This window comes from Monodelphis domestica, chromosome 7, assembly GCF_027887165.1.
Source record: "Monodelphis domestica isolate mMonDom1 chromosome 7, mMonDom1.pri, whole genome shotgun sequence".
Classification (NCBI taxonomy): domain Eukaryota; kingdom Metazoa; phylum Chordata; class Mammalia; order Didelphimorphia; family Didelphidae; genus Monodelphis; species Monodelphis domestica.
The window spans coordinates 285,492,376-285,519,348 of record NC_077233.1 but is presented as its reverse complement, the minus strand read 5'-3'; the positions used below and the strand labels follow the sequence as shown (position 1 = coordinate 285,519,348).

The 26,973-nt window shown below is 36.5% G+C and overlaps 1 protein-coding gene across 1 annotated transcript in view; it reads left to right on the top strand.

The window, feature by feature from the left end:
• Positions 1 to 26,973, top strand: part of DTWD2 (DTW domain containing 2) — a 95,952-nt gene that overhangs the window by 19,297 nt on the left and 49,682 nt on the right. Inside the window, exons 2-4 of the mRNA XM_001378375.4 lie at positions 6,499 to 6,589; positions 9,248 to 9,342; positions 22,423 to 22,615. Of these exons, the coding sequence (XP_001378412.1) occupies positions 6,499 to 6,589; positions 9,248 to 9,342; positions 22,423 to 22,615 (379 nt within the window). The remainder of the gene's footprint in view (positions 1 to 6,498; positions 6,590 to 9,247; positions 9,343 to 22,422; positions 22,616 to 26,973) is intronic.

Genomic DNA, 26,973 nt, shown 5'->3' with positions numbered 1-26,973 from the left:
TAGTCATTAAATCATAGTTACTCAGAATGAAAATAATTCCCAAATTCACTAATGTATTGTTGCTCTGTTTTTTAAAATTATATTTTAAAGTTATGATAGAAGAATAAATGATCAAGAATATAAAAAGTATTAATGAAAAAACCCATAAAAGAAGTCTAGCAATACCATATTTTAAATTGTATTATAAAGCAGTAATGATCAAAACCATCTGATACTGGCTAAGAAATAGAAAGATAGATCTGAGGAATAGAACAAATATACAACACATGGCAGTAAAAGATTATAGTAATTTGATATTTGACAAAACCATAGATCCAGGGGGTAGCTGGGTGGCTCAGTGGATTGAGAGCTAGGTCCAGAGACGGGAAAGTCCTGGCTTCAAATCTGGCCTCAGACACTTCCTAGCTGTATGACCCTGGGCAAGTCACTTGACCCCCATTGCCTAGCCCTTACCACTCTTCTGCCTTGGAACTAATACATAATATTGATTCTAAGGTGGAAGTTAAGGGTTTAAAAATAAATAAACAAAAAATGAAATAAAATATATAGTGAACTCTGTCAAATATATAAAAACAAGAGCCATGACCCAAATGATAAATGAGCAAAAGATATGAACGGATAATTGTCAGATTAAGATATCCATGCCATACATGGGTATTTGGGAAAATGTGCAAGATCACTACTGATTAGAGAAATGCAAACCAAAACAACTCTAAGATATCACCTGTTGAAAAGGGTATAAGTCCTTATTGGTTATTGGTATTGGTATTACCAGTAGTTGTCACTTATGTGTTCAGGCTCTTGAGTTTGACCATTGAAAAAATGGCTGCTCAAGTAGTTGAAGAAAACTACTGGTCCTGGTCAGGCCAGTTATATAAAATCTATTATAACTATTAAAATTTATATAAAAGGGAAAGTAAAATAAATATTGATAAGAAATATTCCTATAAACTAATAAATTCTATATAAATTTCCAACTCAATCTTTCCCACGAGGGAAGCCTTCTTGATCACCAAATGGCAATCCTCCATAAGCTATACTGTCTAACTAAAATATAAATTCTAACTTACTAAACTCATTTCCAAAAATTTATGAACTTAATGTTTATAGAGATCTGCCAAACTTCCTTTCTCTTCAGCCAAAGATCAAACTGTGAGTCTGAGTAACAAGCTGTTTTCTCAGTAGCTGCCTTTTGGCGCCACCAGAGGAGTTCTAAAGAACTGCTTAGTAACTTTCTTGCTCTCTGATGTGACAACTTTCCAACTTCTTCAAATCAAGATATTTCAAATCATCTACACACTCTCCAAGACTGATCAGAGGAAAGCCAGGAACAACCAACTTCTGGGTCTCTGACCTAACTGACATGCTCAAGGCACACTGCAAAATTCTCTTCCTCTGACCTCATCAGGGTTCAATGGTAATTCTTAAAGCAGCCCTAGGAAGTCTCAATCACTTTTATAAACCTTACATCTGACTACACTCTATTCTTAAGCTAATTATACCTACTTTACAATTATCATTACATACCTCACATCCATCAAACTGGCTAAAATGACAAAAGGGCAGAGTGACAAATGTTGGAGGGATGTGGAAGAACGGGGACACTAATATACTGTTGGTAGAGCTGTGAACTGATCCAACCATTTTGGAGAACGATTTGGAATTATACCCTGAAGGTTATAAAACTGTGTATGCTCTTAGACCCAGCAGTACTATTGCTGGATCTGTTTCCCAAGGAGTTCAGGGAAAGAAGATAAGAACCTATATATTCTAAAATATTTGTAGCAGCTCTCTTTGTGGTGGCAAAGAATTGAAAAGTGAGGGGATGCCCATCAGTTGGGGAATGGCTGAACAAATTGTAGTTTGTAATTATGATGGAATACTACTGTGACATAAGAAATGATGAACAAACTGATTTAAAAAAAATTTGGAAAGAAATACATGAGATAATGAACAGTGAAATGAGTAGAACCAGACGAACACTCACAGAACTAATGCTGGAAGAATAACTGTGAATGTTACCCTCAGAAAGTGAACAGAAAGGTGTGAAACATGAAAGATTTAATTTATATGAACATGTTGGTCTCCCTGATGATATCTTTTGAGATACAGGGAGGGAGGGGAGAGGCTAGGGCACTTGTATATGGTATTTATCATGTAGATATGAAGAAAAGTAAGTTAAACATATAGGGGATTTGTGATTTCATCTGTGTACCATTTTTTCTTTGCATATGGAAATGGCTTGTATTGTTTGGTTTTGTTAGTATTTGGAATAATAAAAAAATTAGGAAAAAAGGCTTTTGTTATTAATAAGAAATTTGTGCTGTTTTGTGAGCTTTCTCCCTCCTTTAACTCTCCATAGTGCTTTTTTCTTCAGATTTACAGTAAATACTAGGATTAAGTATTTTTTTTGAGGCAATCATGGTGCACTCTTACATCAAGTGTCTATGATTTCATCAGTGTGAGTATTCCATCTGTTCATACTTATTATGAAAATCCCTCTCTGCTTTTTAGTAGGTGATTTAATGAATTGATGTTTGAAAAAAATATTACTCATTGGCCAGCTCTGATAATGAACCTCTCTGAACTTTCCTAGGCTGATACTTGGATGACTGATGTAGTTTATTGGTTTTTATTTAAAATCTTGCTAGTTTGAAAGGACATGCCAGAATTTATCCTCCACCAACTGTGAATTTTAAAACTATTCCACCCTACTCAGACCATACTTTAGAAGATCTGATTTAGCTATTTCCTGATTAGTAACCAATGGAGATACTTGGTCTAACAGAATCAAGTCTTGGGAACTCTACATTTCTCCACCCTACTTAGTTTAACAAGGTCAGGAATGTCTGCACCATACTCAGGGATTAAGTATCTGAGAAAATGGCCTTCAACAGACATGCAGAAACAGCAGACAGTCCCCTGGGCTGTCCTAAGTCAAGCTAAGATAACATTGGTACAGATGAGACGCAGGAAAGTGACATAAAACTTTCTGTATAGGGCATGTCAGCATGTCACTTCCTCTCTTTGGCCTCTTTTCCTGGAGAGGCGTCTCTGGCTGGCAGTGTGCTAAGTGTTCTGACATCTTGGCGTGGTGGCAGCTATTTGTCTGGGTTTTGGTGGTGAGTTTTCCCTTGAGCTAATTCAGGTTCAGGCATCTTGGCTGAGTCCTCTTGGAGTTCAGGCTGATTCCTTCCTCTTTTTCTCTCCAAAACCTTACCTCTTGGAGCCTCTAATCTTCCTGCCTGGCACAAGCCATGCAGAAGAAATCCTACACTCTTTTCCTTCTCCCTTCTTCTTAAATTTCTTTCCACTATATTAATTAAATCACCATAAATTTCCAGACTGACTTGGGTAAATTTTTTTTTTGTTATTTGGGATATCCATGGTGGCCAATAATTAATATAATTTAGGTCACAACGCTAAAATTATCCTTTACACAGCATAAGCCTTTTGTGGAGGGAGTGTGATGGTTGTTCAATAAAATTGACTTGTGTGACAATTGTAACTCCATCTTCAATACATTTTAATGTCATTGACATTGTTACCGCAATACAATGCAGATCCCAACCTCTCTGTTTCTTAGATAATAATCTTCTAGAGTTGTTGCTGAAAAATTCAACTTGAAGAGGATGCTTTATGTGCTGGGCTTCAAAAATAGATAAGTGAGTCCATCCCCAGACCCAAAGATGTTCTATGTTGGTAGAACGTGTATTCTACTCACATGGCTTTTGTGAAACCGAAGTGATTTTTTCACCAGGATGAGTTCTTACAGTAGACCTTTAGAAGAGAATGTATGCATACAAACGTAATTACATACATATAGAACATATTCTTTGATTGAAATTTTATAGGTAATAGAGAGCCTGATATGTCTCATAACTCTGAATATGTCACACAAGAGTAAAATGCATTATTTATATAACATTTTAAGATATCGCTCATATGTTCTTCCAGATAGTGGCCTTAAAAGAGTCCAGTATTTTTTATAAAAGCCATGTTATTTATAAAGACCATAGAAACTACAAAAGTCTCTTATGAAAAAAAAAAATATAGATACCAAATATATAGTAGTAGTAGTAGTCGTGGTCTCTCGGTGACCGAGGATGACGATCGTCTTTGTGCGCCTTCATCTATGATAGATGAGTGCACCAAGACACTTGGGCGTGAAGGAGATTGAAGTGGAAGAGTCGATGCACAGAGACAGTCCCCCTCTCTGGGCGCTTAGCCTGGGTCCAGTGGCACGTCGTTACACCTGGAGACTTCCTCGGCTGCATTGGGTGGCCGGGTTGTCCTTTGTGAATTATTCCTCCAAAACATCCTTCATATCTGCTTCCTTCTCTCCATTCAAACAAACATCACCACCGAGACCTAGGGCACGCATGCCGACGGAGGTCCTCTCTGTGAGCCCCTCCCTCCCTCCCACCAGTTTGTTGCTAGAAAGCTGAGGGACTCCGGCAGAACTGTGCCCCTCCCCTCTCCACTGTGCCGAACATCTTTTCACATTCCCACCCTCTGTCCAGTAGCCAATGGGAATGCCCAGGGGGGGAGGGGAGTGGCTCACAGGCAGAAGAGCTGGAGGGGATCAGTGTTCAGGCCACTCCCCTTCCCCTCTCTACATTCACTCAGGACATTCCTCACTTCACCCACCCTCTGTCCAGCAGCCCACTGGGAGTGCTTTCTTCCTCCCCTGTATGGAGGAAGAGTGGGGTGGAAGTGTACCCAGCATGTGGGGGTGGAAGGGCGTGGCACAGGGTTGGGGGGAGGGGTCAGCACAGCACTTGGTCTGAGGGTTGGGATAGGGCTGGGGCCCAGCAGTCCCTCTCTAAAAGGTTAGCCATCACTGACTAAGGCTGTTATAATTGGTAATTAATTGGCCTTCCTGTTCTTTCCTTTCCTCTCTCTAATACATCCTACAGAACTGATGAATTAACTACTAAAGCACAAATGTCACCATATCATAGCTAGGTAGTACAGGTGAACACTGGACTTGGAGTCAGGAAGACCTGAGTTCAAATCCTATCTTAGACTCTTAATAGTTGTATGCCCTAGGTAAGTCACTTAATCTTTGCTTGCCTCAGTTTCCTTATCTGTGAAAGAGAATTATGAGATAATATTGTAAATCATTTTGCCAACCCCAAGTATATATATATATATATATATATATATATATATATATATATATAGTATTAAATATCATACCAAATGTAAGCGACAGGGACTTGGCCAGCCAGTGTCCTGCTGATTATAATATGTTATATTATTATATTAACATTAATATTTATATATCATTTTATTATTATATTTATATTATATTATAACTCTATGTAGTTATATTAATATTAATAATATAATATTAAAATTATAATATAATGCCTCCACAAGGAGGCAGTGAGAAGAATGAGAAGGATCAGGAGGACCGGGTTTGTGGATTTGCAAGCAAGGCACTTTATTAGAAGTAGTCAGCATTTTTATAGGGGTAGAGAATTAGACTAGGGTTGCTACCCAAACTTTCCCATACACATGGTAACGGGCAATAATTATATGGTACCAGGTCAGGGATTGGAGAATGAGGGGGTGTCCATAGGTTACATGATACATACATAAGAGTTTCCCTGGGATACATGATGCATACACAAAAGTTTGCCTGGGATATAGATGCCTTCAGGGGTTTCTAAGGATCTGGAATACAAACGTGTCCTAAATAGAGGAGAGAAGGATGGGGGAATGTGGCAGGGGATCTTCTGCTCTCTGGGCCCAAGGGTCTTTGGATCTTTGCTTGGGGGTCTCATCAACCAAATATACAAAAATATATTTTGTGATTTGCAAAGTGGATATTAATTTGGGAAACAAATTGTGGTGTATAATTGTAATAGAATGTCATTGTTCAGTAATAAATGATGAACAGAAAGAATTCAGAAAAATATAGTAACATAGATAAAATAAATATAGTAACAGATAAAAAATAAAAATATAGATATATAAGCTGAAATACATTGAAATAAGCAAGGCATTAAATATAATACATATAACAGGATAGATGAAAAAATTACTAAAACAAAGTTAAACTCTTGAGTAACTGAGAAATTATATATGTACAAGTGAACATATCTCCTTGTTTTTGGCAGAGATCTATGAAGGTTGACTTGTGATTGTTAGACAGATTGGTTTTGATGAACTGTGTTCCTTTTTTACAAGTTCCAGGTGGTGATTGGGTACCTGTGACGTATAGTCAGAAATGATTGATACAGAAACAGAAAACATCAATAAAATATTTTTCAACCAAAAAGTAAAATGGAAGATCTAAATTTTTTCAAAATGAAAATTCCAATTTGCTTTATGAAATCTTTACAAAGGAATATAACTCAGTATTCCCTGAATTAAATAATAGCCCTATATTTGCCAATTAGGATTCTGTAACTATTTGATTTCATTAAAATAACATTACATTTTCTTAATTTTTGACAGACTTTCTTTTTTTTCCTCATAATTCTGCAGCCGTCCCCAGAAGGTCTGTTTATGTCCATTTCTGCCAGCACATCGTCTAAATATTTCTACAAACCTCTATATAATCCAGCATCCAGCAGAGGTAAGTAAGGAAGTAATGGAAAAAAAATAATTATATTTTTAAAAAGGTAGGGAAAACAGTATTGTACAGGTGGATATTAGTTTATTAGCACTTTTGACACTAAGATGATGTTTTCTTTTTGGGGAAAATTGTTTTTCTATTTATAGTGTTTGGTTTTTTCTCATTTGTTAGCATTTTAAAGATGATATGTAGTGTAGTAATGATGCTCTTGGGTTAAGAACCATTTGATAACCTAAAGTTGTGGTCATCGGAACTTCAGTTGATTTTTGAATACATGTCACTGGTGAGAATTTTGAGCTTTTTTATAAATGAAGAGAAATATTGTTTTGATAGCTTAAAAACCTAATCTGTATCTGAATCTTAAACTGACGAATTGATTCTACCTGTTCCAAGTAGATAAGTACGTTTTTCCTCTTTAAAAAGGAAATAAAATTTTTCATTAGGTTTTTTAAATGATGGTTAAGTTTCTTCTTTCACATCTTCCACATCATTCCTCTCCAGTCACTCACCTGGAGATACTTTATTAAGAACAATGAGACCATTCAACATATCCTCTCTTTCCTCTTTTTCTTCAGCTCGAAGCTGCTGAACATCATTTTCACTCTCTTCTTTTCCCTTACTATGAGGTAGTCCTTCCCCTTGAGACAAACACAAAGGCACTGACCTTGGCTAGGGGATCTTATCCCCTACTGTCCCCTTCTGCAGATTTCTCCCTCAATGATTTCTACTCTCTCAAATCTACAGTAATTCCTTCACTAATGACTTCTAGACCTGGGCGTCTACATCAAATACCGGCTGGATGGCTCACTACTCGACCTTCGCCGCCTGACTGCAAAAACAAAGACAACAGAGAGACTCATCCTGGAAGCTCTCTTTGCAGATGACTGTGCTCTCATGGCCCACCAAGAACATCATCTCCAGACCATTGTGGACAGGTTCTCCACCGCAACAAAACTGTTTGGCCTGACTATCAGCCTCAGCAGAACAGAGGGGCTGTTCCAACCTGCACCAGGGAGGCCAACGAACCAGCCGTGCATTACAATCGACGGCACGCAGCTTTCTAACATCAACACCTTCAAGTACCTGGGCAGCACCATCGCCAACGACGGGTCCCTAGACCATGAGATCAATGCCAGGATCCAAAAGGCCAGCCAGGCACTGGGGCGGCTGCGCTCCAAAGTCCTCCAACACAGAGGTGTAAGCACTGCGACGAAGCTCAAAGTGTACAACGCAGGGTCCTCAGCTCGCTCCTGTACGGTGTGAGACATGGACACTGTGCCGGAAGCACATGAAACAGCCGGAGCAATTCCACCAACGCTCTCTCCGGTCAATCATGATCCGATGGCAGGACCGAATCACCCACCAGGAAGTCCTCGACAGAGCCAACTCCACCAGCATTGAAGTCCTGGTCCTCAAAGCCCAGCTACGATGGTCTGGACACGTCATCCGCATGTACCCACAGCGAATACCAAGACAGGTATTCTACGGTGAGCTGTCAGCTGGACTCAGGAAACAAGGCCGACCAAAGAGAAGATTCAAGGATCAGCTAAAGTCCAACTTGAAGTGGGCTGGCATGACACCAAAGCCACTAGAACTCGCTGCCTATGACAGAAGCAGCTGGCGAGCCCCCATTCACCAGGCCGCCGCCACCTTCGAAGATGAGCGACGTCGACGTCTTGCCGCTGCGCGTGAACGCCGACACCAGGCCACAACCGCACCTCCCGTAACAATGGGCGTCCCAGGCCCCGTGTGCCACAAACTGAGCCTCAGCCTTTGGACTCCAAAGCCACAGGAGGGTACATCAATAGATGATAATGCACAAAGACAATAGTCATTCAGATGTGCCCAATCCTCTCTAAACCTTACTAACACTTTTATTATTGTCCCCTAAAGCTATTCCTTTATATCTCTCCCTTATACAACCAAATTTTAATGAAGAGCTCTCTACATGAGATACTTCCACTTTCCTTTTCACTCACTCACTCCTCAGCCCTTTACAAGCCCACCTCAGCTTTCCCGGTAGCAGGAATGCACCACTCTGCTCAGCCAGATTGGTTTTCTTTTCTCTTTCTCATTACAACCCTCCGACCTGTTAGCACGTGGAAAAGAGAAAATTCTCTGTTTAGCTTTTAAAGTCTATTGTAGCCTGGAGCCAACTGCTCTTTCTGTCTTCGTTATATATATTATTCTCTTTCCTACACTGATGTCTGGCCTTAAAGCACTCTGTCTCTTTGTGTCGGGCATCTCTCTACCTGCAGTTTGCCTCATTCTCGTATCATAGATTCTGTTCTTCTTTCAAGATGCAGCTCAAATGCCACCTTCTGCATAAAGCCTTCCTTGGTTCACTCCGTTGCTAGTGAACTCTTTTAGTTACCATTTATTTATTCTCTTTATGGTTATTTGATACAATTATATATGTACTTGTTTTCCCCCCATATAGAATGTAAAATCCATAAGAGAAGAGATTGTTTCATTCTGGTTTTTTTTTTTGGTTACCTCAGATATTAAGCACCGTGCCTGGCTCATTGTAGGCATATATTAAATGCTTTTGATTGATTTTTTAATATGATAGCTTTTTAGGAAAAAAGTTATAAATATGTTAATAATTTAGAAAAGTATGCTTATCCATGTAAAATTGATTTGGCCTTTTAATTAAAGGAAAACAAAGTATTGCGGACAGTACCTCTGCTTGCTGCCTGCCTTCCTCAGGACAAGGTTAAGGTCAAGATTGGTCGACGCTTCAATGAGGAAAGGTAAATCCATCTTAAATTCAATTTCTATTTTATTGTTATATTTTTAGATATTTAAAAATTTGGGCCTGAATTTGTCCTCCAACTACTTCTCAGGGTGAGTGATCTGGTGTCTTATAAAGGTATATGATAGCCTATTTTAATTATATAATGAGATGTTTGTATTGGACTTAAAGATAGGCAAAACAAGTTATACAAGTTGATATTTTTAACTAGCCAAAAATTTTAGTAGCAGCAGTTCCTAAAATTAGTACTTTATACAATTGGTATAACTTTGTCCTTCATAACTCTGTATTGACTCAGTTAATCTACAGATGTTGATTTATACTTAAAAAGAATCAGTAGATGTCTTTTAACTCGGCTGATATTCTACCAGCCTTCCCAGAAATAATGCTGGTCTACACGTATAGGGGAGAGATATTATATTAGACAAAGTGATGGACTTGGAGTCAGGACTCGGGTTCACACGGGCAAGTCACTTAATCTCTTTGATCTCTCCACAACTTTTTGTGATTATCCAGAATTGATCAGTTCTGACCTTAATTGGAGCAGCGCATTCCTAATGCGCAATTAGCACACCAGTGAACTGTGAGCAATCCATTTGCTGACCAAGCCAGCATATCGCCTGTAGAAGTCCCCTCAATAACCGAAAGAGCTCAAAGGTTACTTAGGCAGATCTACAAATGTAGTTTTGAGAGCTCTTTATTCAGACTCTCTCTTGAACATTCCAAGACATTTCTAATTAGTAAAGAGCTAATGAGGAGGTGGTCTCTCAAACTCTCTAAACCACTCCCCGACGGCCAGAGGTGACGGGGGTCACGTAGGTAGGAAGAGAATCCTTGTCTCCCTTGCTCACTAATTTCTTGGAATTCCTCAGAACAAAGGAGATACAACATTGAACAGAGAGTCCTTGATCCAGGACCGGATACTGGAAATAACCCAGAACATTACAGAAAATTCCCACAACACCAACATCTGCTGCTTCCTCTTGTTGAGGAGGTCTTCCTGTATTCTTGAAGGCAGTTTTGGTGAGGAGTCAGCATTGGCAGGCTCTGACAAGCTAGAAAGGCTTTGAGCCGAATCCCAGGGATAATCGGGATCTGTTACACAACCATGAAGTGGCCTCTCAGCAAATGTTGGCCACGATGGGAGGAATTATGTGGCCGTAGCAACCTATGAAAAAAGGAAAAATGCAAAATGGTTCTCGGCGCTTGGTGGGCCCCTTCTGCTTCTGCAGTGCTGCCGGCGTATTCATAGACATAGGGGACAGAATGCACTCAGAATCATGGTAGACTGCCTGGAAATGCGCATAATATGTACCCTGTGTGAAATCTTTGCATCGTTATTGGAAGAACTGAATGACATCCATATTAATAAATAGATGTCAATATCTACATGTGACAGGTTAAACAAGGTAGCATTCTTTGTTAAGAAGACATACTTGGGGGCAGCTGGGTAGCTCAGTGGATGGACAGCCAGGCCTAGAGACGGGAGGTCCTGGGTTCAAGTCTGGCCCCAGACACTTCCCAGCTGTGTGATCCTGGACAAGTCACTTGACCCCCATGGCCTAGCCCTGACCACTCTTCTGCCTTGGAGCCAATACACAGTATTGACTCCAAGACGGAAGGTGAGGGTTGTAAACCTCAAAATTCCTTAGACTTATAAATGTTGGAAATTTCACCATTGGGATATTTCATACTTGGAAAATTTCTTACTGATAGTCTATTGGAATGGGAACCCCATTGGCATGGGAGGTTCCTTCTCTTCCCTTCTTAAGATTACTTTAGGACAGAAACCTTTTGCTGAACAATGGAAAGGACTTTGACCTATGCTTAAGCATAGAACAGGAAGTTCTTTGAGTCATGATTGATTTTAGAATTGATACAATGGAGATACTTGGAATCAATCTCCACCCTATTCAGTCCTAACAGGATTGAGTAAGGGCTGCAGCCTAGATCAAAATTTAATTATTCCAATCTCTACCCTACTCAGGTTAACAGGATTTAGAAAGGGCTGTAGCAAAGGAGCAAAGATTTAATCATTTGAAAATATGACCTTCAACAGACATGTGCAAAGCCTCTGGGTGGTCCTGGGTTAAGCTAGAGCCTCCATTGGCACAGGGAAATTGATGGACAGTGATTGGTAGATGTGAGAACTGAGGGGAGGCAACTTGGATGGGTTCCTTAAAGATCAGGGGGGTCTGAAGACTCGAGGTGGGTTGGAGGAGTTGGTCGGAGTGGTGGCAGTGTACTCTGAGAAGCTTGCTCTGAAGGAAGCTGAAGGTGGGGGCCCCTGAGACTGTTTCTCCATTTTGGTCACGTGAGTAATAGGGACTGATCTCCTTTCTTTGCCCCAGCTATCTAAGGGCTTGGGCCTTTTGGCCCAGCCTAAACAGAAGGGGTATTTAAGCCCTATTCCCTTCTCTCCCTTTTTCTCTCTCTCTATCTCTAATTCCTTTCTTCCTCCTATTGTAATAAAACTCCATAAAAGGTTGACTGCTGACTTGAGTTTTTCATTTAGGAATTACATAGCTGAATTCCTTGGCGACCTTAAATTAATATAGATCAGTCTTTTAAAGTGATTCCCTTGTAACAGGGTTAAAAAAAAAAAAGAAAGAAGAAGAAGACATACTCACGTGAGAAAACACTACAGGGGAGAAACTTGTTGCATTATTTGAGTAATGTTGATTAGAGGCCAAAATAGAAGCAACATTATCACTAGTATATACTACAGGCCATCTGAACAGAAACAAAAAATAGATGAAGAGTGTGGTAAATAGATTGCAAACCTAGCTCAGAAGCATGACATTTCAGTGATGGGAGATGTATATGATCCAGACTTCTTCCAGGACTTGCTATGATCTAAAAGCAGAGCAGCTACTAATTTCCTTTTTTAAAAGTGTTTTATTGATTATTTTGTTTGTTGAAAAATCTCTGAGATTTCACCTTCTATCCTTGTCTCTTTCCTGTCCCAAGGAGCCATTCATTAGAACAAAGACTTCTTTAAAAAAGTAAAAAAGGAAAGAGGAAGAAGAGGGGAAAAAATGAGTAAAACAAATCAATGTGTCAGTAAGATTTGGGATTATATGTAGTATTCTATACTTGTGGATCAAACCTCTTCAAAGCACGAGAAAGAAAATGCCTTTTCATATCTATTCTTTGGGGCAATTGTAATTCAGTTCCATTTGTTTTGTGGTTTCTGTTCTTTCCATTTATACTCTTTTCCTGGCTCTGTTTAACTTGCTTTTTATCAGTTCACATAAGTTTTTACCATTTTTCTCCATAATCTTCTTTGTTATTTCTTACAGTAGAGTAAGCCTTTTCCCAACTGATGTGTATCAACTTTGTTTCCAGTTCTTTGCTACTATAAAAAACACTGTTATAAATATGTGTTGGCATTTATGGACCATTTCTTTTTATCAAAACCTTTATTTTTGAAATTTGATAACAAGATTCTCCTCTCCCCCCAATTCATTTGCTTCCTTCTTCATGTGTTAATTTTATTTGTAAAGTAGCAATTTTATATAGTCTAAATTGTCTATTTTATCTTTTGCAATTCTCTCTATTCCTTTCTTGGTTAGGAATGTATCCCCTACCCGTTGATTTGCTTCCCCCCTCCTCATTTTTTAATATACCAGGATAGTTAATATTTGGGCCTCGTATTCAGTTTATTGTGGAATATGGTGTAAGTCTTTGATCTAAACCAAATTCTTCCCAAACTGCTTTTCAGGAGCTTTTTTTAAAATAAAAAAAAAGAGTTCTTTCCTAATTTCTGTGATTTTTAATTATCCTCTTTCTAGTCCATTCCATTTATCTTATCTTCTTAATCACAACCAAATGGTTTTCATCACTCTTACTTTATAAATATAGTGTAAAGTCTACAAATACTTTTAACTTTTATATTTCATTTCTACCTTTTATAATTGTTTCTCATAATATGCTATATTTTTTGTTCCTCCAAAAGAATTTTATTATTATTTTATAGTGTTCTGTAAAGTGTCCTTTGATGGTTTGATTGGTATACCATAAAAATGGTAAATTAACTTAGGCATTACTGAAATTTTATTATTCTGAATATTCCTCCATTTATTAAAGTTCTTTATTTCTTTAAGAAGAACTTTGTAATTGAAACTATTCAAATACTGGGAGTATTTTGGTAGATTCAGAAATACTTCATGCATTTTTGAATAGAAGATGCCATTATATTATTTTCTCATAGATATTATATAGAAAAATTGTTGATTTTTGTGTATTTATTTTGGGCCTTGCAAGTTTTCTGAAGTTAGTTTTCTTAGTTTAATTTGCTGATATTCTATCATGATTCTATTCTAAATTCATCTAGACCAGGAGGTTCACCTCCCTCCTCACTTTGGTGTCTCCATTTAAAAAAAAAATTGAATTTATCTATTTTGTATGTTAAAATATGCCTTCTTAATTCCCTCTTCTCTCCCTCCATTAGAGAAGGTGGAAACATATGGCAAAAAGATATATATGTAAAACTATGTCTTATTTCTATTTATCAGTTCTTTATCTAGAGGTGGACATACAGAAGTTATTCTTCAAACAATATTTCTGATGCTGTATATAATGTTCTTTTGGTTCTGCTCATTTCACTCTTCATAATTTCATATAGGTCTTTCCATGTTTCTCCAAAATTGACCTGCTGGTCATTTTTTACAGCACAATAATTTTCATCACAATCATATGCCACAACTTGTTTAGCCATTCTCCAGTTGATGAGCATTCCTTCAGTTTTTAGTTCTTTGCCAACAGAGAAAGCTGCTACATATATCTATAAATATTATAGATACATATTAGAACATAGGGTTTCTTTCCCTTTTCCCTGAACACTTTAGGAAACAAATTAGTGGTGTTGCTGAGACAAAAGGTGTATACAATTTTGTAACTCTTATGGATTTTATGAACATGTTTTTTAAAAATATTTTGACAACTATTTCAACATAAAACTTTCCTTTGTAGTCTTATGTATTTTAATTTAGCATTTAATGACATTTTCCTAAAAATGGGGCAGTAGGTTTCATCTTATTGCCGAAGGAATCTGTAATAGGAAAGAGATTAGAAACTCTATTTTATGCCAAGTTATGCTTCCTTTTCTGAAGATTTAAGATCTCTCATTTTGTCATCATTGTCTTTCATACAATTATGAATTGTTTCAGTGTTTTACTTACTTCTTTCATCTAGTGAGTAGGATTCCATTTTGATTGCGTCTTCCATTGGCTTAGTATATTTTCTTACACTCCTTCAAGTGATTACTAATTTTTGTCATAATTGAGTCCTTAAACGGTGATGATCAAAAGTTCTGAGAGACTAGATTCTGGGTAAGAAAATCAATTTGTTGATCAGATTGCAATCACCAATAAATTAATTAGTCAACGATCTCTCTGTGTGATCCTTCAATCACAATGAAACACAGCAGCTTGAGTCATTAAATATAATTTTGGAAGCCTTCCCCTATATATCTCTAATGATGAATATGTAATGAGGAGAAGGAATAATTTTTTTACATTCCCTCCCTTACTCCTTCCTGATGATGGAGAATCACATTCTTGGTCCTCAGATTCCAATGCCTAGATGAAGAAATCAGATTATGCCTGGTTACGAGCAATTGGCCATTCATCCCAGTGCAAGACTACTGCTAGCAGTCCACAGATACACTTGACCTAAACTAGATTTTGTTTATCAGGCAAGATGGAGCCCACAGTCTTCAATTTCAGTCAACCCAACTCTGAAGATTCTCTAGGGTAGGGATGTGAAAAGCATTTCTTAGCTCTATTAGGAGCAAAGCAACGAGGAAAGAGGCTTGAAGGACAGACCCAACTCTCAATCTAAAACTTAGGAATAATATATTAGAACTAAATCTTGTCAAAAGGTTAAGTATTGTTTTGCCTTTTAAATTGTATTTGCTATACCTCTGTGTCCTAATATGGGCTCAGTTTTTGTAAAAGCTCCCTGTGATTCTGAGACACGTGTTATCCTTAATGATCTTATTTAGAAGATATCATGTTTTTTAGCCGTAATTCCTATAGCAATGTGTTCAATTCTATATTCTATATTTCTCTGTTAGATTTGACCAACTTTGAATGATGGATATTAGTTCCTATTGTGTGAGATGAGATTCAGTGTAGAATTCTCAGAGTAGTAATTGGCTTGTAACTCCAATTCTCAAGACCCCTTAGTGTTACTGCTCTGTAGACTCAAACTGCCTGCCCCCCCAACACCCCACAACACTTCTAGTTTTCCTGACCTATTTTAAAAAACCTTGAGAAGAGTCTATCTGTACCCTGGAGCAGGGAAAGTCCAGTGAGTTTCAAAAGTATCATTATGAATATAATCATTATCATCTTGGCAATCCCATGATAGTCACAGGTTTTTCTGGATCATGGGGGTCTTTAAGGGTACATAATGTTGAAAATTATGTGCTCAAGACTGTAAACATCACAACCCCCCCTAACCCCCCATGAGATTGGACAGAGGGGAGGAGAAGAATCTTGCATCAGGACTATTATAAAAGTCTGTATCCTTAGAGTGATTTTGGGGTGCATGAGGCCCCCCCAATTTCACTCCACACACTATTATTGTGCCCCATCTACATCTTACATTTCAATTAATTTTTCCTTTTATAAATTTAAATACTATCACATTTGGAACATATGAATGTAATATCGATATTGACTTGTTATCTTTGGTTCCTTTTTAGAAAACTTCAATTTTCTTGTTTTTCTCTCTATTGTGAATTTCTCTTTTTTTTTTGTCTGATAGTATGATTGTAATCACTACTTTGAAAATTTTTTTAAATTTAATTCTTTTATTTTCACACATCACAACATATTTTCAAGTGTCCCATTGCTTTCTCTCCCAGAGAGCCATTCTATATAAGAAGTAATACTTTAAGAAAAAGAAAAAGAAAAATAGGAAGAGTAAAAAAAAATCAGTAAAATTAGTCCTTAGACTTGTTTAATGTCATACATTCTCCTTGGTCCCCAAACTCTCCTCTCTTTTTATTTACCTTCCCATTATGCAGCTTAGTCCTACAAAAATACATTGATTTACCCACAAGGAGAGTTGCAAGGTTTAAATCATGATGTTTGAGGTTGTTTCCTACATTATCATTTCTCTAAATTCTTTATCTCTTTATAAAGAAATCTCATAATGGTGCCTTTGATATTGTTGTTATTGATCCAAAATCCGGAGATATTTTCTCTTTTTATTTTTTCTTTTAGTAGTTTGCAAAGATAGGAGTAATTTCTTTTATTACTTGTGATTTCCTTGTATAGTTGTGGATTATTTTTACTTTTTTTTTCCTATTGTTTGTAAGTTTAATAATTTGCTCATGATTTTTTTCAAGAATACTTATTTTTCTTGTTTTTCAGTAATGATTACATTCAGTTTTATAGAGTATATCCTTTTGGATTGCATCTTGGGCTTCTTTTGATTTTCAGAGCATTTTATTTCATGCCTTTCTATGATTTCTGGTGTTGCAGAATAGTCTTTCAATCCTTTTCTTTAAATGTATTAACCTTACTCCTGGTTGCCTGCAAAATTTTTTTTTGTCATTAAAATTATTAAATCTCATCTGTCTTGGAGTTTGAAGTATAGGAGGACCCTGCCCCCCCACCCCCAAGACAATCAGTAGATTCTTTTGATATTTATTTTTTGTGTTGGGAAATTCTGGGAAATTTTTGTGGATTATTTCTTGTTGTGGTGGTTGTTGAGACATTTTCATTCATGTCCAACTCTTCACAACCCCATTTGGGGTTTTCTTGGCAAAGATACTGGAGTGGTTTACCATTTTCTTCTCTAGCTTATTTTACTGATGAGGAAAATGAAGCAAACTGGTTTAAGTGACTTGCCCAGGGTCACACACCTAGTAAGTCTCTAAGGCCAAACTTGAACTTGGAAAGATGAATCTTTATGACTTCAGTTCTAACACTGTATTCATTGTGCCACCTAGCTGCCCCATTGTTTCTTATATTATAGTATTAAAGTTTTTTTTTTAATTTTTAATGTTCTTTTAGGAGGTCTATGATCCTTAAGTTGCTCTGTTTATTTTTTTCTTTGAGATGACTGTGTTTAGCTTGTAAAGAGATCATGTGTTTTTATAATATTATTTATGTTAATTTCTCTTCTTCTAGATGGTCCTTCACTTATTTATATTCCGTTTCTGTTGTTCTCTCCTTTGCTTCTTTGTAGAGACTTGACATGGTGGATTCATGTTTGTCTATTCTGCTAATTATTATTTTGTAGAGAGATCAAACATTTTGCTATTTGCTTCTGTCTACATTATTCTTTCATGGTTATTTTTTCTCTCAAACCATTCTGGAATATCTTGCTTCAGTTTCATATTCATTTGGGAGTCCATAAGATTCTGTGTTTTATCAGGTGTTGATTTAATATTCCTTTTCTTGCATTATTTATTGAGACATTTGCAATTTTTAGAAGTTTTGTTTCTTATCTTCCCTTCTAGTTTACTGTCTTTCCTATTGGATTTATCTGCCTGTGATCTACATTTCAAATAAATTTTTAGTGTTTTTCTTTGTATTCCCTGTTTTAACTTTTTAATTCCTTTCTCATTTATTATGCATTTACTCATAGGGCTGGACCTCAAAATTGTTGTAGACTTCTCTCACATTGGTGAATTTATTTTTCACTATTTCTGGTATTAAGCAGTTTCTTAGGGGACAGGACTGATCCCACTTCAATGCTGATTCTTTTTCCTTTAAGTCTGAAGTAGTCCCACACTCAGTCCCTCTTTCTCAGTGCCCTCTATAAGTTATTCTTGATTTTAAGTCTTTTTCTTTTACCTTTTGGAATATTATATTATAAGATTTTATTTTTCTTTATCAGAGTTGCATCATAGTCTTATAAGATCTTGAATATAATTCCTTGGTAACTTACGGGTACTTATTTACTTGGTACTTAATTTCTTTCTGGCTGCTTACGGTATTTTTTCCTCTGAGCTGGACAATGCTAGAATTTGGGAGTTTGCTTTTTTTTTTTTTATGGTGTAATCATTTGATTCATTCTGTTACTATTTTGTACTTTGATTCTAATAGTTCTGGCAGTTTTTTTTTTTTAAACCCGTACCTTCCGTCTTGGAGTCAATACTGTGTATTGGCTCCAAGGCAGAAGAGGGGTAAGGGATAGGCAATGAGGGTCAAATGACTTGCCCAGGGTCACACAGCTGGGAAGTATCTGAGGCCAGATTTGAACCTAGGACCTCCCATCTCTAGGCCTGGCTCTCAATCCACTGAGCTACCCAGCTGCCCCCTGGCAGTTTTTATTAATGAACTTTTGAAATAGAGTATTCATGGGTTTGTTTTGGTTTTTGAGGGTTTTTTGGTCATTGTTTTTAGAGTCTGATTATTATTAGATTATCTTTTTTTCTACCTATTTTTTCCAATTTTCTATTTTTTCTATTCCTTTTCAGTTATTTTTGATTCTGTGTATTTTCTTTTATAAACTTTTGATTTCGTTCTACTACTTCTTGTTCTAATTGAGCCATTCTGTTTTTCAAAGAGTTCATTACTTGAGGATTTTTTTTGCAGTCTTTTCTAAATTATTATTTTTCTTACAAATTTTTCCTCCAGAACATTTATTTCAATTCCGATTTCCTTACTTAACTTTTGCTTCATTTCTTATAGCTATTCTTCTGTAAGACTTTTTAAAAAAATAGAAAATAATACTTTTTAAATTCATGACTCTCTTTTGCTTGTGGAGTTACTTTTAAAAAATAACTGATTGTATTTCAGGTTTTTCTTAATCCAAATGATTTCTTAATTTTGTTTCATTTTTCCTTTCTTTCTTACCATTGAACAGATAAAGAAATCAGGTCTTAGAAGGGTTACATGAGTTTGTATGGTCACATAGCTAGTAATGGTCAGAAGCAAGTTTCAAGCCCAGCTCTTTCTCACACTAACTTTGGCACTTTTTTCTTTAAGCTGTGCTACTTCAAGCTACATGAAATACTACAATGTGAAATTAGACTGGAAAGGTAGATTGAAACCAAATTGCTTTGGGTCTCCTCTTGTTAAAAACATCAGGGACTCCCTATTGCTTAGCATTTTAAATTTAGACTTCTTTGTTTGGTATTTAAAGCCATCCATAGTTTTTTTTTTTAAACCCTTACCTTCCGTCTTGGAGTCAATACTGTGTATTGGCTCCAAGGCAGAAGAGTGGTAAGGGCTAGGCAATGGGGGTCAAGTGACTTGCCCAGGGTCACACGGCTAGGAAGTGGCTGAGGCCAGATTTGAACCTAGGACCTCCTGTTTCTAGGCCTGGCTCTCAATCCACTGAGCTACCTAGCTGCCCCCCATCCATAGTTTTTTACAAATTTATACCTTTTTGTCTTTTCTAATAAGATTTCCCTCTATGCACTTTAGGTTCTAGTTGAACTAAATAACTTTGGTTCCCATATACCTACTTTGGTGTTCTGACTTGCTCACACTGTTCTCTATGCTTTGAGTGTCTTCTATCTGCTTTTTTTACCTCTTGAATTCCCATTCATTGTTTTAAGGCCCGATGTCAAATACTGCCTCCTCCTTGAAGTCTTCTCTGAGCCCCCTATAGTAATTATGACCTTCCATAAATCTTACATAGCACTTAGTTTCACATTTCTCTTATGTTTCGTTACTTGTAGGATGTTTCTGAATTTATTCTGGGGATGACCTAATTCCCAAGAGAGTAGTCAGTCTTTTCTTATCTTTCTAGCTTGTTTTGTACTCATCCTGGAGATGGTGTTTTATGAATTATGTACTATGAAATTTCAATCTTATGCTGTCATCCACCATATTTTGAAATCATTTTTTCTAGATCCTCAATTCCTATTCCCAATTCCTAGTTAGCTAATATGTACTTAGGAATCTCAAACCTATATTTTATATTAGCCTGAGAAAGACATAATCAAAAAATGTCTCTTTGAAAGAAATCTTATGATTCATTCTAGATTAAAATGTATGGGAATTTTATATATATACATACACAATATTATAGACTTCTGTCAATTCTAATAGTGGAGAATGAACTGATTAATTTACGTATGTACTTACTTTAAAACACTTTACTTATATTCATTTTTTCAGCACCTTAGGAAAAACTGGTAAAAAAACATCTTGACCTGATACTTGACATCATAGCTGGTTTAGTAGTTCCAGGGCCATGAATTGTTGACTTCTCAGATGGTAGTCTTTTATTGTGCCCATTTTTGCATGAAATGATCCCTTGTTATCTCTGATTTTCTTTTCTTTTCTTTTTTCTTAAACCCTTACCTTTTGTCTTAGAATCAATATTGTGTACTGGTTCCAAGACAGAAGAGCAGTAAGGGCTAGGCAATAGGGGGTTAAGTGACTTGCCCAGGGTCACACAACTAGGAAGTGTCTGCAGCCAAATTTGAACCCAGGACCTTCCTGTCTCTGGGCCTGGCTCTCATTCCACTTAAGTCACTGAACTGTCCCCATATCTGATTTTCTTGAAGAGATCTCTTGTCTTTTCCATTCTATTATTTTCTTCTATTTCTTTGCATTGTTCATTTAAGAAAATCTTCTTTTCTCTCCTTGCTATTCTTTGGGTATATATTTCCCTTTCTCCTTTCCCTTTTGCTTTCCTGCTTTCCTTCTTTCCTTCGCTATTTGCAAAGCTTCATCAGATAGCCATTTTGCATTCTTGATTTTCTTTTTCTATGGGATGTTTTTTGTTGCTGCCTCCTGTACAGTCTTGTGAAACTGTTCATAGTTCTTCAGGCACTCTATCTTCTAGATCTAATCCCTTAAATCTATTTGTCACTTCCAATTGTTTAGATCATACATATATGATCTGATGATTTTTTCCTCCTTTCTTTAAGTCTGAATTTTGCAATAAGAAGCTCATGTTCTGAGCCCTAGTCAGCTCCAGGTCTTGTTTTTGACTCCAAATTTCTCCAGAGATGCCACTTTGTCCTCAGAGGTCTGTATAATCAAAGTTATGGTTTTTTCAGTAGCTGTGGTCAATTGGATTATAAGGAAAGCTGAGCACTGCAGAATAGATGCTTTTGAATTGTGGTGCTGGAGAAGACTTTTGAGAGTTCCTTGGACAGAAAGGAAATCAAATCAGTCAATACTTAAAGAAATTTATTCAGTGTTACTGAAAGGTCAAATAGTGAAGCTGAAACTTAAATACTTTGGCCACATAATGAGAAGACAGAAATCATTGGAAAAGACCCTGATTTTGAAAAAGATTGAAGGTAAAGGAATAGGGGACAGTAGAATATGAGATGAATAGTCAGTATCATGGAAATAACAAACATAATCTTGGACAGCCTGAGAGATAATGGAAGATTGAAGGTTTGGTCCATGAGGTCATGAAGAATTGGACACAACTAAACAACAACATGCCAATCTATTCCAGAATGGAGCTAGAAGGAGACTGAGATTCTTGTCTATCTATAACCCCGGTGGCTCAACCTATATTGGGCTCTTCTCTCATTAAAATGCGGTTGTCTGTGGGATAGAGTGGAATCAGTAGTGTCATATGCTTGATTGTAGCTTTAGTATAGTCTTTTCATAGCTGGAGTAAGGGTTTCTTATTGTGAAGAGTAATCATTCTTGATTTGAGTTATAACCAAAGTATTAATAGCTTCTGGGAGAGAGGTGCCACCAAAAAGGAGATAATGGTAGAGATGAGAAATATCATAGAGCCATGTTGGCAAACTTATGGCTGTTCTCCTCTTCTATGTGTGCCTGATGACATTTCTTACATTAACTGCTCCTCTGCCCAGCAGCCAATGGGAGCATTTCCTCCCTCCCCTGTCTGGGGTAAGGCAGGGTGCTCACATGTGGCGTGAGGGTTGCAGTTTGGGCATTCAGTCTCTAAAAGGTTTGCCATCACTGCCATAGCATGACTAACGGATAGATATTGATTGGGGAATACACAGTATTGAGGTTTTTGACTTGCAATTGCTTTTTTCCCCCATTTTTAATAAATAGATCCATGAATGGGGAGATAGGGAAATTTAACACAGTACAAACTGTTTCTTCAAGTCACTAAAGAACTTTTCTCTCTCTCTCTCTCTCTCTTTTTTTTTTCATTCTAGAGATCCTGAACTTTCAGCTATTTGCCGAAATCCTAGCACTTTAATTTTATATCCTGGTGCTGAAGCAATTAATTTGGAAGAATTGGTATCAAATTCTCCTAATAATCTTTCCACTATTATCATCATTGATGGGACATGGAGCCAGGCTAAAGATATTTTCTACAAGAATTCCCTGTTCCGACTTCCTAGACAGGTAAATGAGTGCTTCCCTAGAATTATATTTGCATATGTATATGTGTTATATATTTGTATATGTATATGGATGAGTTTGTATATATATGTATATATATGAGTTTGTATATATAATGTATATATACTAAATATATATTCATGTATATATTTATCTCTGGTTTTGTGTGAATATCTATTTATCTATCTATCTATCTATCTATGAACCATATATTGTGTGACATATCTTTCAATGAAGAGACTAGTATTTTAATATGAAGTTATGGTATTTTTATTCTATTTCAAATGGACTAACTTATTATAACTTAAATGAAATCTATATAAAATTCACCCCATATCCTTTTGGTATACCATTCAAACAAACAGAAATACAAGATGGACTTTTGTAAGTATTGCTAACAACATTTTCAATGAATGATTTTTTATTACTTTAAATTTATAGATATATGGTAACATTATTTTCTGCTAAATACTTTTTATCAGTTATTCTTAATATAAGGTATGGGGACTAATTTTTCCCTCTAATCATGAGTTACTTCAATTATTGATAATTAGAGAGTGGTACTTATACAAGGCATGCCTCGGAGATATTTTGGGTTCAGTTCCAGACCACTACCATGAAGCTAGTTACATGAATTTTTTTGTTTCCAAGCATATGTTTACCCTATACTATATTCTATTAACTGTGCAATAGTATTTTGACTAAAAACAATGTATAGACCTTAATTAAAAATACTCTATTGTTAAAAAAATGCCAACCATTATCTGAGTCTTTAGTGAATCATACTATTTTTTGCTGGTGACAGATCTTGCTTCAGGGTTGATGGCTACTGCCTGATCAGAATATTGTTGCTGAATGTTGGGTAGCTTTGACTCTTCCTGTCATATCAACACTTAGAGGCCATTCTAGGATTATTAATTGGGATGGCACTGAATAATTTGGGTAGGATTGTCATTTTTATGACATTAGCTCATCCTACCCAGGAGCAGTTAATATTTTTCCAATTGTTTAGATCTGTTTTTAATTGTATGAAAAGTGTTTTGTAGTTGTGTTCATATAATTCTTGTGTTTGCCTTGTCAGATAGGTTCCTAAATATCTTATATTGTCTAGAGTGATTTTAAATGGAGTCTCTCTTTCTAACTCCTGCTGCTGAGTTGTATTGGAAATATATAGAAATGTGATGATTTATGTGGATTAATCTTGTACCCTGCAACTTTGCTGAAGTTGTTCATTGTCCACTAGTCTTTTAATTGGTTTTCTGGGGCACTTTAAGTATACCATCATATCATCTGCAAAGAGTGATAATTTAGTTTCCTTGTTGCCTATTTTAAACCCTTCAATTTCTTTTTTCTTCTCTAATTCCTATTGCAAGCATTTCTAGAACAATATTTCTGAACAATATTAAATAATAGAGGTGATAATGGGCATCCTTGCTTCACTCCTGATCTTATTGGGAAGGCTTCTACTTGTTCCCATTGCATATGATACTTGCTGATGGTTTTAAATAAATACAGTTTATTGTTTTGAGGAATGGCCCTTCTATTCCTATACTTTCTAGTGTTTTCAATAGGAATGAATATTGTATTTTGTCAAAGGCTTTTTCTGCATCTATTGAGATAATCATATTGTTTCTGTTGGTTTGGTCATAGCTTATCCCTAAGGTCAACAAAACTCCATTTCAGACCTCACATGTTCTGTGTATTTATTTGAGTTCCAAAGAACATCATTCCTCTGATAGTTAGGGATAGGTCTCTAGCATACTTGCTTCTTTGGTTCCATATTGCTTGCAGAGATTCTTCAAATGTTCTTGTTAAAATCTTTTACAAAATATATCTTAATACAGATTAGTATAGCTTTCTTGAACACGTAAATGACAGTATTCTTGTAGATAGATTTCTCCACCCCTTGTTCAGTGATTACACAAATGAATTAACTTATAAGAGATAATTGTACTCCAATTGAAGCAAAAACTTGGGGTGGGGTACAGATACTTAGGAACATATTTGATTGCTATGCACATTAAAATTTCAGGGGCTTCAATTACCAATTCACTTGGTTGTTTGGGATATGGAATGACATAAGACAGAAAACTGTAATTTGCTTTATGTTCATATCTTCCTTTGACCACTTGCTTTGATTAAAGAAATTTGCTATGAAAGGAAACATCAGGGAAAGGATTATAACACAGTTTGAATTCAGGTAAGAGTCAGTTATGCAGTAATAATTGGACTTCACAGCTGAACTCAGGAATAATCAGGTGGGATTCACATTAGTTGGAAGGGATCCCAACTCAGCTATGCTGAAATTGTCCCCTCAATTTTTCCATATAGGTACCTCCATCTATGATAATTCAGGATCACACTAGATCTTTTGTGTTTTTCTCTTGAATGGTGGATTACCAATATACTGATCATTTATGCATCAGACAACTATACCTCAGTTCAAAACTCAAAATGATATTAGTTGCTGTCTCAAAAGCTTTTACCTCAAATGGCAAATCTAACCAATTGCAGTTTGGAACTGAAAATTTCCCAGGATTCACACACACAATGAAGAGATTTGATTTCAAAACTTTTACTTGATTCTCTTCTCCTTAAGTTATAACTCATCCTGGTATAAAGACCAATTATTAGAAATATTACTGTATTATAAACAGACTTGTGCATTCTCAGTAATCTAATTTGATTGTTTAGAAATTCCATAATTCAGACCAGCTTTTTCTTTTGCAGAGCTAGTGACTGCTCACATACACCAAAAGTTACAACTAAAGGAAAATGTGCAAGGTTTTTTTTTTCTCCCAGATAATGATTACCAATTTTCCTTCCCAATATTTTTCTAGTCCTTTCTGAGTCAACACTCAATAGTGGACCTAACTGTTAGGTTCTCCCCTCTCTCCCCAATACCACTACATTGCTTAAACTATCTGAGAATTCATTCCAATTCATACACCTTCTTCCCTTTTCACTGAGACAGGAAAAGGGTTAATAATTTTTCAGGGAGTTAAATTTCCACTAACATTACCTTGATTAATGATAGCTTCAACTCCCACTTTTTTCTGTACTGAGAGATGAAGAAAATGTTTAGTTGGCTTCTCTTAGTTTTAGCTTCAAAACATTCACACTTTTTACCTTCAAATGCTTTGCTTAATGTTATTATAACTTTTTAAAACTCTTTATGTTCCTACTTGCTTCATAATCCCAATAAACTTCACTCTGATAGATATTGTCTGAAGTTTACAGTTTCAAAAGTTTTTCCTTTTTAATGCTAGTATCTTAGATATGTAAAAGGAGCTTATGAGTACTTTTCCTTGACTGTAAAAAATCTTAGTTCTTAATTGCTTCTCACTCACTTGTTGATTTCTTGCTGATTTCAGAACAAACTTTTCACTCTCTGCTGATCATAGCTTGGTGCTAGATTTATGGCTTTAAGCAGCAGGTTGATTATTTCTCAAATTGCCAACCTCAGAATGTCAAAATTTGCAAACAGAATCTGGCTAGATAACAATAATACACACAGCATATGCTGAATTCTGATGTCATATTTAGAAACTAAGTTCGGCACAATTAAGAATTAAGATGTCATGTCCAAAACAGCATATATATATATATATATATATATATATATATATATATATATATATACACTTTCTAATTTTGAGATAGACACAATTTAGAAAATTCAATTGAGAAATTAAACATGTGAGCCCAAATCTGCAGTATAGAGGCAAAGTCTGCTCTGCTGATGACCCTTTGTCCCCGCTATTTGATGCTGAGAAGGTTTTGTGAGACCAGAGAATTAGGGAAGGAAAAAGTAAGTAGCCCCCACATCAACAAGGAAATTTATGCTCTTACCTGCCACCTTAGGTTTGGCCTTTGCTATGGAAAAAATGGGGGCCTGGTCAGGCTCTGGACACTATCACTATGAGTCATAGGACTTGAGTGCTGGGAGCTGAGATACTGGACAGTTCTTAGGGCATTCACTGTTCTAATGCCCCTTCTCCCCACAGGAGGGACAAGGGCCTGGTGGCAAACCCTATTTGTCACAGTTCTCAGGGCACCTATGAGACCAATGGCTCTATTTCCCACAATGAAAGCAGGTTGCTGGCCTCAACTCCAGGAGCAGAAACTCTGGGGCAATCCCATTTTGTATGGCTTCTTAAAAGGAGGGTCTCTGTTGGACATGGCAGCTGCAATAAAGAGTGCATGTTCCTTGCAAAGGGCACAAACCTTACGGTCCTTTTCCTCAGCCGGTTCAGGGTTCTGTTGTTAAATACCTTAAAGGGAGCATCAAGTAGTTTGGAAGTGGGAGTTTGGGAGCCAAATTCTAATTTCCATAGCTTCCTTCTAATATTAGGAGTTGA